At 47.3% G+C, this 13,775-nt stretch overlaps 1 protein-coding gene across 2 annotated transcripts in view; it reads right to left on the bottom strand.

Moving 5' to 3' along the window:
• The window catches only part of LOC135811944 (latent-transforming growth factor beta-binding protein 2-like), a 100,989-nt gene extending 87,468 nt beyond the window's left edge, over positions 1-13,521 (bottom strand). For both annotated transcript variants that reach the window (XR_010552726.1, XM_065325214.1), the window contains exons 1-2: positions 13,418-13,521; positions 8,814-8,930 (exon numbers count right to left, since the gene is read on the bottom strand). Coding sequence is in view for 1 of the 2 variants with exons in the window: in XM_065325214.1 (XP_065181286.1) it covers positions 8,814-8,930; positions 13,418-13,451 (151 nt within the window). In the remaining variant the exon portion in view is untranslated. The remainder of the gene's footprint in view (positions 1-8,813; positions 8,931-13,417) is intronic.
• Positions 13,522-13,775: the final 254 nt, after the last annotated feature.

The raw sequence follows: 13,775 nt of genomic DNA, 5'->3' as shown, positions 1-13,775 counted from the left end.
TGCGTGTCCGATGGAGTAGATCCTTGTCTGTTGAAGGGTGTATGGTTGGTGTTGACGTTGTGGTGCTAAATGTGGTTGTTGCAGGTGTGGTGGGGAGGTTTGGTGGTGGATGTCCCATGCTAGTAGGGCTTGATTAACAAGGAGTCGTGAGCTAAGGGTGGGGAGCTTTGCGTGATGGAGGAGGGAGCTGTGGTGAACTGGTGCAAAGAGGGGAATCCGAAGGCAGATGCGTATAGCACGGCGTTGAATTCTCTCCAGTGTGTCCCGCTGTTGCTGTGGTGTTGAAGAGGGCAAGGCTGCCATATTCGAGAACGGGTCGGATGTAGGTCGTGTATATTAATAATAGGCTGGAAGCGTTCATTGTGCCACGTGTCTTGTGGAGTTGGTGTAGTAGTTTTTTGGCTTTGTTGGTGGTTTCTATGATGTGTTGGGTCCATCGCATATCGTCTTGGAGTGTAACACCAAGGTGCCTATGTTGGTGGACCTGCTGCAGCCGAGTCGAGTGGAGCGTGATGTGGATGGTGTGTTGGGGTTGGAAGGAAAGGACGACGGTTTTCGTGGTGTTGACGAGGAGATGCCAATCCTTCAACCATCGTCCTGCTGCGTCCACAGCACGTTGGAGGAATGCAGCTGACAAATCCCGAGTGTAATGCGTCGCGATGAGTGCCGTGTCATCGGCGAACTGGCTGCATTTAGTGTGAGAGTTTGTACATGCTGGGGGGAGGTCGATCGTGTACACCAGGAAAAGAAGAGGCCCCAGGACAGAGCCCTGGGGTACTCCAGCTGGAATGGATTTCCATGGTGACAAAGCGGAGCCAACCTTGACGCGTTGTCGGCGGCGAGTCAGGTAGCTTGTGAGCCAGGTAAGGGCAATGCCACGGACACCAAGGTGCTCCAGTTTGGCCCGGAGGCCAGCATGCCAGACTCGGTCAAAAGCCTTTGATAAGTCAAAGAAGCATGCTGACACTGCCTGACCGGAATCTCGGCTGGCGGAAATCTCATGCACTAGGCGGGAGAGCTGTAGTTCAGTACTATCCTTAGACCGAAATCCAGATTGGTCGGCAGGTAGGTGGGGCTCAATGTGGGTGTAGATGCGTTGGTGAACAATCCTCTCCTGAACCGTGCTGGCAATGCTTAGGAACGAGATTGGCCTATAATTGGTGACCTCTGCACGAGAGGCTTTCTTGTGTAGAGGACTGATAGTGGCATCGCGCCAGTCCTGTGGCTGCTCGCCTCGCGAGAAGGACTCGTTGAAAAGTGTTGCGAGGGAGCACGATATTTCGTCTGCAGTGATCTTGAGCAATTTCGTCAGTATGCCATCGTACCCAGCCGACTTCCGGAAATCAAAAGCGGAAAGGAGTTTTCTGACCTCCTCCTGGGTGGTGATGATTTCCTTCAGTTCGCTTCCGATGATGTGCGACACGCCAATCTCTGGCACGGCTCAGTTGGTCCGGAAACGGACTTCTGGCTTTCCGAAATGAAAAAATTGTTAAACGCTTCCGCCTTTTCTCCATCTGATCTAGCCACTGTTTCGTTCGCTGAAATAGGTGGAAGCTCCTTTTTCGGGGACGACCGCAGTGATTTCATTAACTTGTACAGGTTTCGCTGCGGGCCACCAGTTACGTCGCCTTGCGCGGTAGTGGATACGAAGGCGGATTTAGCTTCTCTCAGTAGTGTTGTGGTCCTATTGTGTTGAGTGACGAATGTGAGCCAGTTCTCGGCGCTGCAAGTTCTGAGATACTGACAGTAGAGCTGATGCTTGAGTTTAATGCTGCAAAGAAGCTGTTGAGTCATCCATGGTCGCCAGTGATCTTGAGCAATTTCGTCAGTATGCCATCGTACCCAGCCGACTTCCGGAAATCAAAAGCGGAAAGGAGTTTTCTGACCTCCTCCTGGGTGGTGATGATTTCCTTCAGTTTGCTTCCGATGATGCGCGACACGCATAGCCAGCAATCGCATGTCATCACGTACATTCAAAATCAACATAATTTTGCGAATCGACCTTTTTTTCAGGATCACTTTTCAACGAAGACGAAGCAAAGTCGGCCGAACGAAGCCTAGAGGAAGAAAATCATCCTCTCCACTTCACCATCACGATTCTGACATAGATACGAGATGAAACAACTAAAAAATCCACAAGAAAACTGTACGGCCATCATCGCGCTGACTTTGGTCTGAGAATTTCTATCACGATCAAAAATGTACGAGGAGCACTCAAAAATAAGCCACAGACGTACCTTTATCGCTCTCTACTCCTTTTTCAAGGCACAAAAGTCGACTCTCCACTTTCAAACCAGGAACTAGACATACCAGTGGTCCTTTTCAGCTGCTCCACGAGCGCAGGAAATGTTCACCAAGGGGCGCAGAGCAGCATCCATTCCAGAAAAAGAGCTAAAATACGAGTGAGACTGCATGCCTGAGTACATGAGTACATGTATGAGTACATGCAGAAAATAGTCAATTTCAGCGATTCTGCTCCAAACAGCAACTAGCTTCGACTAGAAACAAAGATTACACCAAAGGATCAAACAACAACCATTTTCTGCAGTTTTTTTGCAGATGGCTTCCTTGTGCTTGGCCCAGCACGCCAAAAATCACACCTCGGAGGAGTACACAAATTACAACTCTCAGATGTCCTCGATTGCTGGCCATGCCAATCTCTGGCACGGCTTCAGTTGGTCCGGAAACAGACTTCTGGCTTTCCGAAATGAAAAAAATTGTTAAACGCTTCCGCCTTTTCTCCATCTGATCTAGCCACTGTTTCGTTCGCTGAAATAGGTGGAAGCTCCTTTTTCAGGGACGACCACAGTGATTTCATCCACCAGTTACGTCGCCTTGCGCGGTAGTGGATACGAAGGCGGATTTAGCTTCTCTCAGTAGTGTTGTGGTCCTATTGCGTTGAGTAACGAATGTGAGCCAGTTCTCGGCGCTGCGAGTTCTGAGATACTGACGGTAGAGCTGATGCTTGAGTTTAATGCTGCAAAGAAGCTGTTGAGTCATCCATGGTCGCCGACCTGGGCATGTCTGGTGTATACGTCGTGGTGCGAAGTTAGTACAGTACAAGTGTGCTGTGTTGATAAGCGAGTCATGCCAATGCGACCAGAGGTCTGTCATTGATAACTGCGGGATTTCCTCAGCTGGTGGCAAAAGCTGCATTGAGCTCAGGGCTTCTTTCAGTGCGACGACGCGATCAGGGTCCCAGTTCCAGCGCCAAGCTTCGACGATTCGCTGGGGTGTTGGTGCTTGTGGTGGGCATGCAAGGAACACATGTCCTCCAACGAGTACATGATCTGACGCTCCGACAGGGGGATACGATGTGACAGATAGGTCTTCTTCTGGTACGTTGGAGATGACAACGTCGAGGCAGGACTTCAAGTTGCCTCTGGAAATACAGGTCGGAAAAGACACGTGCTGGTTTAATCCTGCAGTGTCTAGTAGGTAGCTCAGCAGGTCGCCAGCTCTATCAGTGATATCAGTGGGAAGCCATGACGTTTGCTTTGCGTTCATATCTCCTCCTAATAGAAACGGAGAGTTCATGTTGCAGAGGCCTAGACAGGGCTCCAGTTGTTGGCAGAATGTGTACGGATCTGTGTTTGGAGGACGGTAGGAGCATCCAACTGTAAGTGATACATTCGGTAGGTCAAGTTCGAGCCAGAGTGATTCGAAGTTGCTCATCGTGATGTTTGTTTTGTGTTTGTGTGGGATGGATGAGTGAACATACACGGCGACTCCTCCGCCTCTACAGTGCTGCTGATCATGCCTATAAAGAGAGTAGTCGGGGAGTTCGTATAGAAAGTCTGGCTCTAGGGGGTTTGCCCAGGTTTCACATATGGCGATAAGACTGGGTCTCTTTTCTATGGCTACCTGCGCAATCTCGTCCATTTTGTTGAACAAGCTGCGAGCGTTGAAGCTCAGGAAATTGAACTTGCTTGGCCCGCAGAAAGAGCGATCGTATGAAATATGATTGCGTAGCATCGTGGGGAGAAAAGATTGTGCGTAAGGATTAAGCATGGGTATTGAAAGAAATGAAAGGACTAGCAAAGTAGTATAGTGACTTACTACTGGCATTGCGAGTCGATTCCTGTTGGCTTGTTCTTTTTCTTCGATTCGATGGAGAGGCCGCTAGCACCATGATGTACTTCCCGGGGGCAGCTTTCTCTTCTTGCGATTCCGTGATCTCATGCCATTATCCTCAGGTCTGTCGGGGGTGACACTCGGGCGCAAACGCTTGGAGTTGCCCAAGTTGACTTCGCCTTCGCATGAATCTAAATTGCAGTCTTGAGCCGGTGGTCGGTGTTGATGGTGGACATTTGTGGTCTGGTTTGATGCTACTGCTTGCCCCAGTGGTTCATGAACTGAGTTGTTTGGCGTAGCACCAAAGTCTTCTGGCTCGGAGGAGCTTGACTGATGGTCATCGTCTGATTCGTTATCAGATTCCTTGCCTTGTTGGTTACCTTGTCGGTTGGCAACTATGTCTGAGAGAAGTACCTCCGCTCGCTCAGACTCGGTGGAGAGAAGGCTGGTGTTGTTTTTGGTTTTATGTTTGGAGGATGAGTCTACAGCTCTGTTGTTGGACGAAGTCTTGGTGGTTAATTTGCTTATTTGAGTCTTTTCCGGGCAGTCCTTGGCGATGTGCCCTGGCTTGTTGCATAGCCTGTATGTGGGTGTTTTATCAGCACGGTACACGCGGAAATTGCTCTTTCCGTCCCGTGATTTCACGTACGATGGTACGGTCTTGTTTGTGCCAAGTTTGAAGGTGGCAAACCTCACTCCTGTCGCAATGAAAACGCCATCCCGGATTTTGAGTCTGCCATGTCGTATAGCACCCTGCACTGTACCGTACTGAGACAGTGCAGCTTCTACGGCTCCATCACTCACCCACACAGGAATGTCATGAATATAAAGCTGGACGTTGGGGGTACCCGCCAAACATTCTGGGGAAGTACAGGTTCCTGCACGAGTATGAGGGCAGTACCCCGGAATCCAGCCCGTGCCGCGATAGCGGCAAGGGCTGGATGAGCAGCGGTACTGACCGAGTATGAGTGACTGGAACGTGTTTCCCGTATGCACCAAAGCCAAGGAGATCACTCACAATCTTTGACGTTTGAGTTTACATGAACCATTCTGTGACTCAACTCGAGTCCTGTATGACTGCTGTGACTCTGTGTGAGCTGAGTGAGATTGACTTCGACAACCGTACACGGACTACAGTACATGACTTTTTGCATGTACTTTCAGACCACAGAAGCTTGTCATTGAAATGGTAGACTCATCATGAGTGGATTCTGTCCACTGCCCGTCGTCAAGTGACGACGGGCAGTGGATTCCGTCCACTGCCCGTCGTCACTTGACGACGGGCAGGGGAACTAGTTCCATCACCATTCATCAGGCAGGATCGCGCTTTCCAGCCCGCGTAATTTGATCTGTCATTGGTAGACTCCAAGGCGACAGTCATGTGACATACGGGAAATATGCCGTTCATTGAGCAGGAAGCCGTTCTTGGCCACCAAAATGGCTAATGAGGATTCCGTAAAGGTTATTTTTTGATTAACTGAGACTGGCTTTATAATCAACTATACCTCCATGACTTTGAAGGTCTGGACATACGGTGTAATTATTTTCCAGCCTACAGTCCATTCATAAAAAGATGGGCCTTGGTTCTTGCGAGCTCCCGTATTTGGCGATTTTTTGTTATTTTATCGTACAAATAAAACACAGTGCAGTGCAGAAAAAATGAAATGTGAAAAGCGGTCAAAAAGGGTGCCTGAAGTGAAATACCCGCAGTAGGGATATCAGCAAACGCACTGTGCAGGCCTCTGCGCATGCATTGCGTCATCGATTTTTTGAACGTGATCGCGGCCGACAGAGAAAAGATGGCAGCGGTCTGTTTGCACCGCTGGGAGTCGTAAAATTACTGTTCTTCTGTCCCCGCGACCATTCAAATCATACGCGATACGGAGGACCCACGTACTCACCACGTTCTCCCGGATCGATTGCTCTAAAATTTTGAACATCGTGAAACACCAGTATCAGAGGTGTTTAGTCCAATTTTCAAGGGATTTCCCTGGTTGGATCATTCCAAAATCAGACTTCCATTTCTCCCTCGCGGCCATTTCTTGCACAATGGAAGCGCCCTGCCCTGGTGAGTAACCAGCGTCGTGCTTGGTAGAGAGTTGCTGCAATCAGCTCCCTGCTGTCTTCGCTGCTATTGTCAGAAGCGATGGACCATGAATTTGTTTGAGAGTCTCTGGATGCTACTATTCCTCAGCCTAGTTTTCAGCCATTCCGTGCATCTTCTTCGCACGATTTATTTTGCAAAAAAATGAAAGTGTTCATGAGTTTTCTTGTCGGCCGCGCGTAGATGGGCCAGGCTTACCTGCGCAGATGGACTGCGCAGTGCGTTTGCTGATATCCCTGCCCGCAGAGTGCACAGTCGCAGGTTTGGTCAAACGGCCTGGATTTTGACGGCTTTTCCCAATTCAGTGCTCTTGGGGCAAAACCTGTGCAAAATCCTATTCTTGTTAGGGCTTGCTTGCTGTCTAGAAAAGTAGACTTCAGAAACATAGTTGGAAGAGGATTCCAATTGAGATTGCAGAAATTTTCTGAAAAAACTCTAAGTTTGACCCATTTATGGCCAAAAGCTAGCAGTCCATCTTGTTATGAATAGACTGTAATGTACTTCCTCCGTTAAGCAAAACTTCGTTGCGTTTTTAGTGTTCTTGTCATGGTATTTCTGTCGGCATTAGACATACATGTCAGTGATCTATCACCGACATAGAGTAGCTGAGTTGTCGTCCATTGTCCTGACAGGCTGTTGAACCTCTGAAAAGCGTGGAGTCCTTTGAAAAATCGGCGAAGCAGAACCGTTTCTCGATAGGATGTCACCAGAACACAACCCCAGGCGTGCGCGCATGACACAAAGTGCGAAAATGAGAAACAGTTTGAAAGATCGCGTGGCCCGAAGAAGTGTCCTGGAGCCGGCCAGCACTCAGGCACTGCTGTACGAGTACTAGCACGTGGCGATGGTGCGCATCCGCACACAACCAAAATCAATTCACTTGTGTTTGCAGCGCAGGGGAAATCAAAAGCGTTCGACATTCAGGTTGTCGTTCAGTGGGCGCAAAATCCTGATCTCAACGTCGACGACTTGGCGTTCTTCCACTGCCTGTAGACAGACGTGTCACTCGTGGCGAAGGAAACCAGAAAAGAGCTTCTGCAGAGTGTGGAAACGTGCTGGCACGACACACCGCTGCGAAAATGGCGAGCATTTGTTTGTGTCTGTATGGCTCCTTCCATGGCGGTCACCGGAGAGTGGCCACAACTATCAGCGCCACCGTGGAGGTCATCAAGGTCACAGTTCGAGCGAAGAACTTGGCGATCTCCACGATCAAAATAATCGTGTCTTGGAAACTTGTACAGGCTGCAGACAAAAGCTGGCAGCGCTGGCGGCTACAGTCAGCGAGGATGCAGACTCGATGTCATCAGGGAGTGAGTTGTCATTAAATTCAGACGAACAGTGAAGCTGGACTGCTTTGAAACGAGCTGTGTGACATCTGTAAATAAATATCACTCATATGCTGCCTTGTTTTCCACTTTGCAAAGCTTGTTCGTAGCCATAGATTGATTTGGACAGAACTGTAAAAACGCAACGAAGTTTTGCTTAACGGAGGAAGTAATTGATACCAACAAATAAGACAGACAGAGGAAGCACATTGACAAGCTCAATGTTGTTCGTCAGTCTCAACCAGCAGCACATGATCAGTGTAGATTGCAATGATGCACTCATCTTACTACAGTGCTCTGAGAAAATCTATGTACAGTATATCACAACATGAGTATGTCATATCCGTTTATCTGCACAGCTTGCTAATAGCACAAGTCACTCAGCTGCTGATCGCGCTGCTGTCGAACCTGTTGCGGCGGATGCTGCCGACCCTATTGATTCAGTGCATATCAGACTAGATGTGCTGCAGACCTGGTGTCGCAAGAGTAGATCTGATGTGCGGTATCGCGATGCGGCTGCTGATGATGGCAGGATGGCTTTCAGCATTTTTAGACCCTCCACAAAGCGTAGCTTGTACAGGAAACAGATCCCTGCTACAGTGGATAGGTTGTTGAGGCTTGGAAGGCATGACCTGTCTACAATTATGTGTAGGGCATGGCGCTGTATGTCAGTGAAGCAGACCGAGGTGGTAGAGGCCGAGCTCAACCATACCAGCATGCCATACTCTAACACAGGACACACAAAGCCATGTTATACGATTGCCAGGTGCTTTGGATCTAGCACAGCCAATGCTTTATGAAAGAAGCCAAGCAGCTGAGCTCCGCGCACTGCAAGCTGTGGAATGTGGGTGTAGAATGCCAGCTGCCTTGTGAAAGTAAGCCAAAGAAGCTTGAGTTCCTCCACTTCTGGCATGACTGCTCCTTGGAGTTGGGAGGGTTTGGGGAGCGGTGATGGCTGATGGTCAATTCCGGTGACTTTGTGTGCTCCAACTTGACCCTCCATCTGCTTCTCCATGCTGCCAACGAGGCCATTGCCTGCTGGAGGATTGCTGTTTCTTCCTCCAGTCGGTGTCAGGTGGTGATGCACTTTTTGATGGTGGTCGCGTTTGGCTTGGTGCAAAAGTAAAACGTTGCTCAACTTCTGCAAAAGTGACCTTGCGACTGCTTGCGACGATATGCCACAGGCAGTTTCTTTTTGCAAGTGTCGTATGTCGCATGTCACGTGGCAGAAAGTGAAATTAGTGAAGGGCCTTTGAACTAAGAAATACCAACATGCTCATAATACTTTCACTCAACAGATGCACGCTTACCGTCACAAGTGAAGCCGTCTCCCTTGTATCCGGTGATGCATTTACACGTAAAACTTCCAATTGTGTTCGTGCATTCGGATCCTGTTCCTTTACACTGAGTCAAACACTCGTCAACATCTGAAAAGAATGGAAAAAGTCAATTTCTACATCCGACAAAGAGCGAGTAGGAACACAAGAAAGCAAGTTTTCTGACATGAAAAAATCTACTTTTTCACATGCTGCATGTCAGTCCCTTTAAAGCCATGGCCTTATAGTCGAAGCACCGCTGCTTTCCTGGCTATTTCAGACGTAAAATGACGCACCCACTACCCCATGCAATAAAATTCAATGTCAAAACAGAAATTTCAATCTAAATTGGATAAAAAGAAATGACAAAATGTTACGAGTTATGACTAACTGTTCACCACAGTCTCAGTTTGTGGAATGTCTCAGTACTCCTTCTCAGTGTGTCATTTTGACGCAATCGCTGACTGAATATGATCTGGATACGCTGGTGGACAGTTATTCATAACCCGTAACATTTTTAAATAGCAATGAAAAATATCAATTGTGCACTCATAACCATGTCTAAACAATTAAAATGAAACAATTCCAGAACGTTTTCGTGTGACCATCATCAGTGGAACATCGTCACATAGTAAGAATCACTAAAACAACCAGTTATATAGCTAGAGTAATATGAAAAGAAGCGTGAGAATGCAGCACAGCTAGCGGTTATGCATAACGCGTGTAGTGTGAACCTTTGCAGTGTATCTGAGAATGGTAGCAGTAGATGAATGTGGCAGCTGTGAGTGCGTGTGAACAAAAACTGGTGAGTGCGTATTATTTAAAAAGTGTGAGTGCTACAACATTTTCTTTTTGCTTGCATAGAACAGGGTCACGTGTGCGAATATATACAGCTTCCAACACCTGCAACTGCATAAAGAAACGCGCGCGACAAATAACACTAAACCAGGAATCATCAAACAACTTACGACAATCCGGACTGGACACCAAATGCTTCTAGATGGCAGACTTGCTCTTGTCGATGTCGAACTCCTCCTCGTCCGTATCACTCTCATCCTCCACTTCCTGTTCTTGTTCCTGTTCTTGCTGTCAAAAGCGGCCAGGGCAGGCAGGCCAAAGCGTGGGAGGCCTCGAAAACACCCGTTGCCTACTACTACGCCTGTCAGTATTACAACACAACCAGAAACGGATACAACACCGGACTCAACAGTAGCGCAACACACGAATCTGGTGTCACTCTTGACGACAACAACACGGCATGGGAGACCACCGGACGATCGTTCGTTAACAAACCCGACGGCAGTAACGGAGAGATCACCAGGAGAACAAAATGAAAATGGAGGAAAAACGAATCTGAGGAGAAGCCAGAGACTAGCGGAGACACGACTGAGAAAAATGGAGAAGGCGGAACCAGTAGTGGCAGGTGAAAGTACGGGCGCAGCAGTGAACACGTCAAGGAGAAAGAAGCGATGGCATGAGGAGATGGAGATGGAGGATGATGATGGGGATGAACAGGATGGTCAGGAGGAAAGCAAGGGTGAGCAGGAACAGGAAGTGGAGGATGAGAGTGATACGGACGAGGAGGAGTTCGACATCGACAAGAGCAAGTCTGCCATCTACAAGCATTTGGTGTCCAGTCCGGATTGTCGTAAGTTGTTTGATGATTCCTGGTTTAGTGTTATTTGTCGCGCGCGTTTCTTTAAGCAGTTGCAGGTGTTGGAAGCTGTATATATTCGCACACGTGACCCTGTTCTATGCAAGCAAAAAGAAAATGTTGTAGCAATCACACTTTTTAAATAATACGCACTCACCAGTTTTTGTTCACACGCACTCACAGCTGCCACATTCATCTACTGCTACCATTCTCAGATACACTGCAAAGGTTCACACTACACGCGTTATGCATAACCGCTAGCTGTGCTGCATTCTCACGCTTCTTTTCATATTACTCTAGCTATATAACTGGTTGTTTTAGTGATTCTTACTATGTGACGATGTTCCACTGATGATGGTCACACGAAAACGTTCTGGAATTGTTTCATTTTAATTGTTTATACATGGTTATGAGTGCACAATTGATATTTTTCATGGCGATTTTACGACTGTTGTCTTCTCGTCGGTTATTTAAATACCGTAACATTTTGTCCTTTATTTTGATCATAAATTCACTTGTTCACCATTCCAGCTGGGCTGTAAGTTTCTTACTATAGTACTTTTCCCGCCATTTTTACAAAACATACTTTGAATGTCATTTCATGTATGAAGCCTATGGCTCTATTAACCCTTTGCATGCTGAGCCACCTTTCTCCAATCCACTGGCTTTCCAGCGCACTGACTCTCTTGGTCGAGTATGCACTCACAGCTCCGAACGAAATTTATTCTGATTCCACTCCATCTTGATAGATTTTCATCGTCCTGGGCTCGTTGGAAAGATCAGGACCAAACGAATCCATCCTGGCAGCTCTCCGCTCCATAGACACCTCAGGGCCACCTCCATGTCCTGTCCAAACTACTCCACCGTGCCTCGGAACGGCACAACAACTCGATTTCACATTCTTGTTCGGCTTTTTGCCCAAATTCAACAGATTTTCACAATTCAAACTGCGCTGCAAAGCTCAGATCCAATTGATCCAAGCGCTTCATTTAATTTCCAGCACACATGCGCCGTGCCAAAGGGAAATCCCCTGGCAAACTCCTCAATAAACAGAAGTCATGAACAAAAATATTCGCGTTCACTCTGGGCCGTGATTTCCGTGTTTATCTTGTCCCCGCGCAATGAATTCTTATCCTATCGCGAAGAACTTTATATCTGCGGAAAGATGAGGTGAAGACCTTTCCAACGGTGTATTGATTGTCGCGATGCGTTTATTTTCGGAAAGATGAGGTGAAGAACATTCCAACGGTGTATTGATTGTCGCGATGCGTTTATTTTCCGAGAGATGAGGTGAAGACCTTTCCAACGGTGTATTGATTGTCGCGATGCGTTTATTTTTGACGAAGTTACAAAAGTTTGTACACTGGTCTATGCACTGCGATATATCGCGCGTTTATTTTTGCGAGTTTACTCGTACTTAGTGGATCAGGTCATGCATAAAGTGCGAGTTAACTCGTACTCAGCACGCAAAGGGTCAACTGAGACTGACTTTATAATCAACTATACCTCCATGACTTTGAAGGTCTGGACATACGGTGTAATTATTTTTCCAGCCTACAGTCCATTCATAAAAAGATGGGCCTTGGTTCTTGCGAGCTCCCGTATTTGGCGATTTTTCATAATTTTATCGTACACATAAAACACAGTGCAGTGCAGAAAAAATAAATGTGAAAAGGGGTCCAAAGAAGGGTACCTGAAGTGGGATTCATACCCGCAGAATGCACAGTCGCAAGTTGGGTCAAACGGCCTGGATTTTGACGGCTTTTCCTGTTGCGGCGGATGTTGCCCATCCTATTGATTCAGTACATATCAGACTGGTGTGTAGTTGCTGCTGATGTTCGAAATCTTTTATTCTCACGATGGCCTGTGGCCAATAATAGAAAAATAATTACAGTCACGGGGATCAGATACAGAGAGATCAAAGTTTAGCTGCTTGCTGAGGCAGTCGCGATGGCAATAGGGAGTTTATCACATAGGCTGGGCGCAATGGAGCTATAGATGTGCTGAGCAATGTGAGCAAGTACATACGGAAGAAATGACAAGTGGTAGGGTGTTTGCTTTGAAATCTCGTCTGGGGTTAATATGCCGGAGGCTGAGTAGTATGCTATTAAAGAGATCAAGAGAAGCATAGATGGGGGAGTCCCTTAGCCAGTTTGTACGTGTTGTGGGTAGCTCAAAGGTACGGGGGAACCTGAGCATGCGAATGGGTTGTATTCGGGGTAGGTGAATTGCAAGAAGGTGTGGTGGTGCATATCTATGATGCAGGCTATGTGCAAGAAGGATATGGAAGAGGGTACGGCGGTTGCTGAGTGATGGCCATTTGAGTCGGTGCAGCAGCACGGAGTGGGTTCTGTGCTCAAAGAGGGGGAGATGCAAACAGAGGCGAGCGGTGCGCCGTTGGACGCGTTCAAATTGATGTTGCCCATCCTATTGATTCAGTACATATCAGACTGGTGTGTAGTTGCTTTCTGATGTTGCCACTGCACTTGCTACACTATTGCTGGTGGCCCTGTGCTGGCATCAAGACTTGGTGGACGCAAGATTCACTAACCCGCACTTGAACCTACTTCTTGTGACAAGCCAGAGCAAGGGGTTGCAGCGCCAGTGTATCATCTTCTCCCACAATGGTATCAAGAAGATGTTAACAATTTGCTACCCGAACTGTGTGGAGAGTCTAGACTAGATATGAGAAGTCTTGATATTTCGGTTTTTGCAATTCCTCACTTTACCTTTAAGTATCCCACTAAATCCTGTATAGTGTAAATATCATTGTTTTTTGCTTCTCTGAACCTCATAGACCTCTGAGATGAGCCGGACAGAAATCAATACACTGTACTGAATTTTGAGAACCGTTTGACCGTTTTTGACGGGGGTGGGAGGGGGGGGGGGGAGGGAGTGTCAAATGCATGCACGTTAAAGACATTTAAAAGAGTTGCACGCTTACCAATGCAGTTGGTACCATTAAACCTGTATCCCATGTTACATGTACATGTAAAACTTCCAATATTGTTATTGCATTGAGAAATACTGCTGTCGGAGCACTTGGTCGAACACTCATCCACGTCTGTAGCAAAAAGAAAGAATGATTTTCTTAGAAGAACAGGCAAGCTAATAAGGACGTTTAGCAACGCGAAAGTTCGAAAGAAAATTCGAGTCTGGGAATGAGTACAGAAACAAAGGCCGAGACTTCGAAAACTTGGACGCGAAGTTGCAGTGATTTGCGAAAGTAACTTTCTCTTTTCTCAGTACGCATTTCACTACGGGGAGTAGTAATTTTACAGCCCTCTGCTTGAGACTGACCT

This window comes from Sycon ciliatum, chromosome 3 (genome assembly GCF_964019385.1).
Source record: "Sycon ciliatum chromosome 3, ocSycCili1.1, whole genome shotgun sequence".
Taxonomy (NCBI): Eukaryota; Metazoa; Porifera; class Calcarea; order Leucosolenida; family Sycettidae; genus Sycon; species Sycon ciliatum.
The sequence above is the reverse complement of the archived record's forward strand: the minus strand, read 5'-3'. Positions and strand labels throughout refer to the sequence as shown.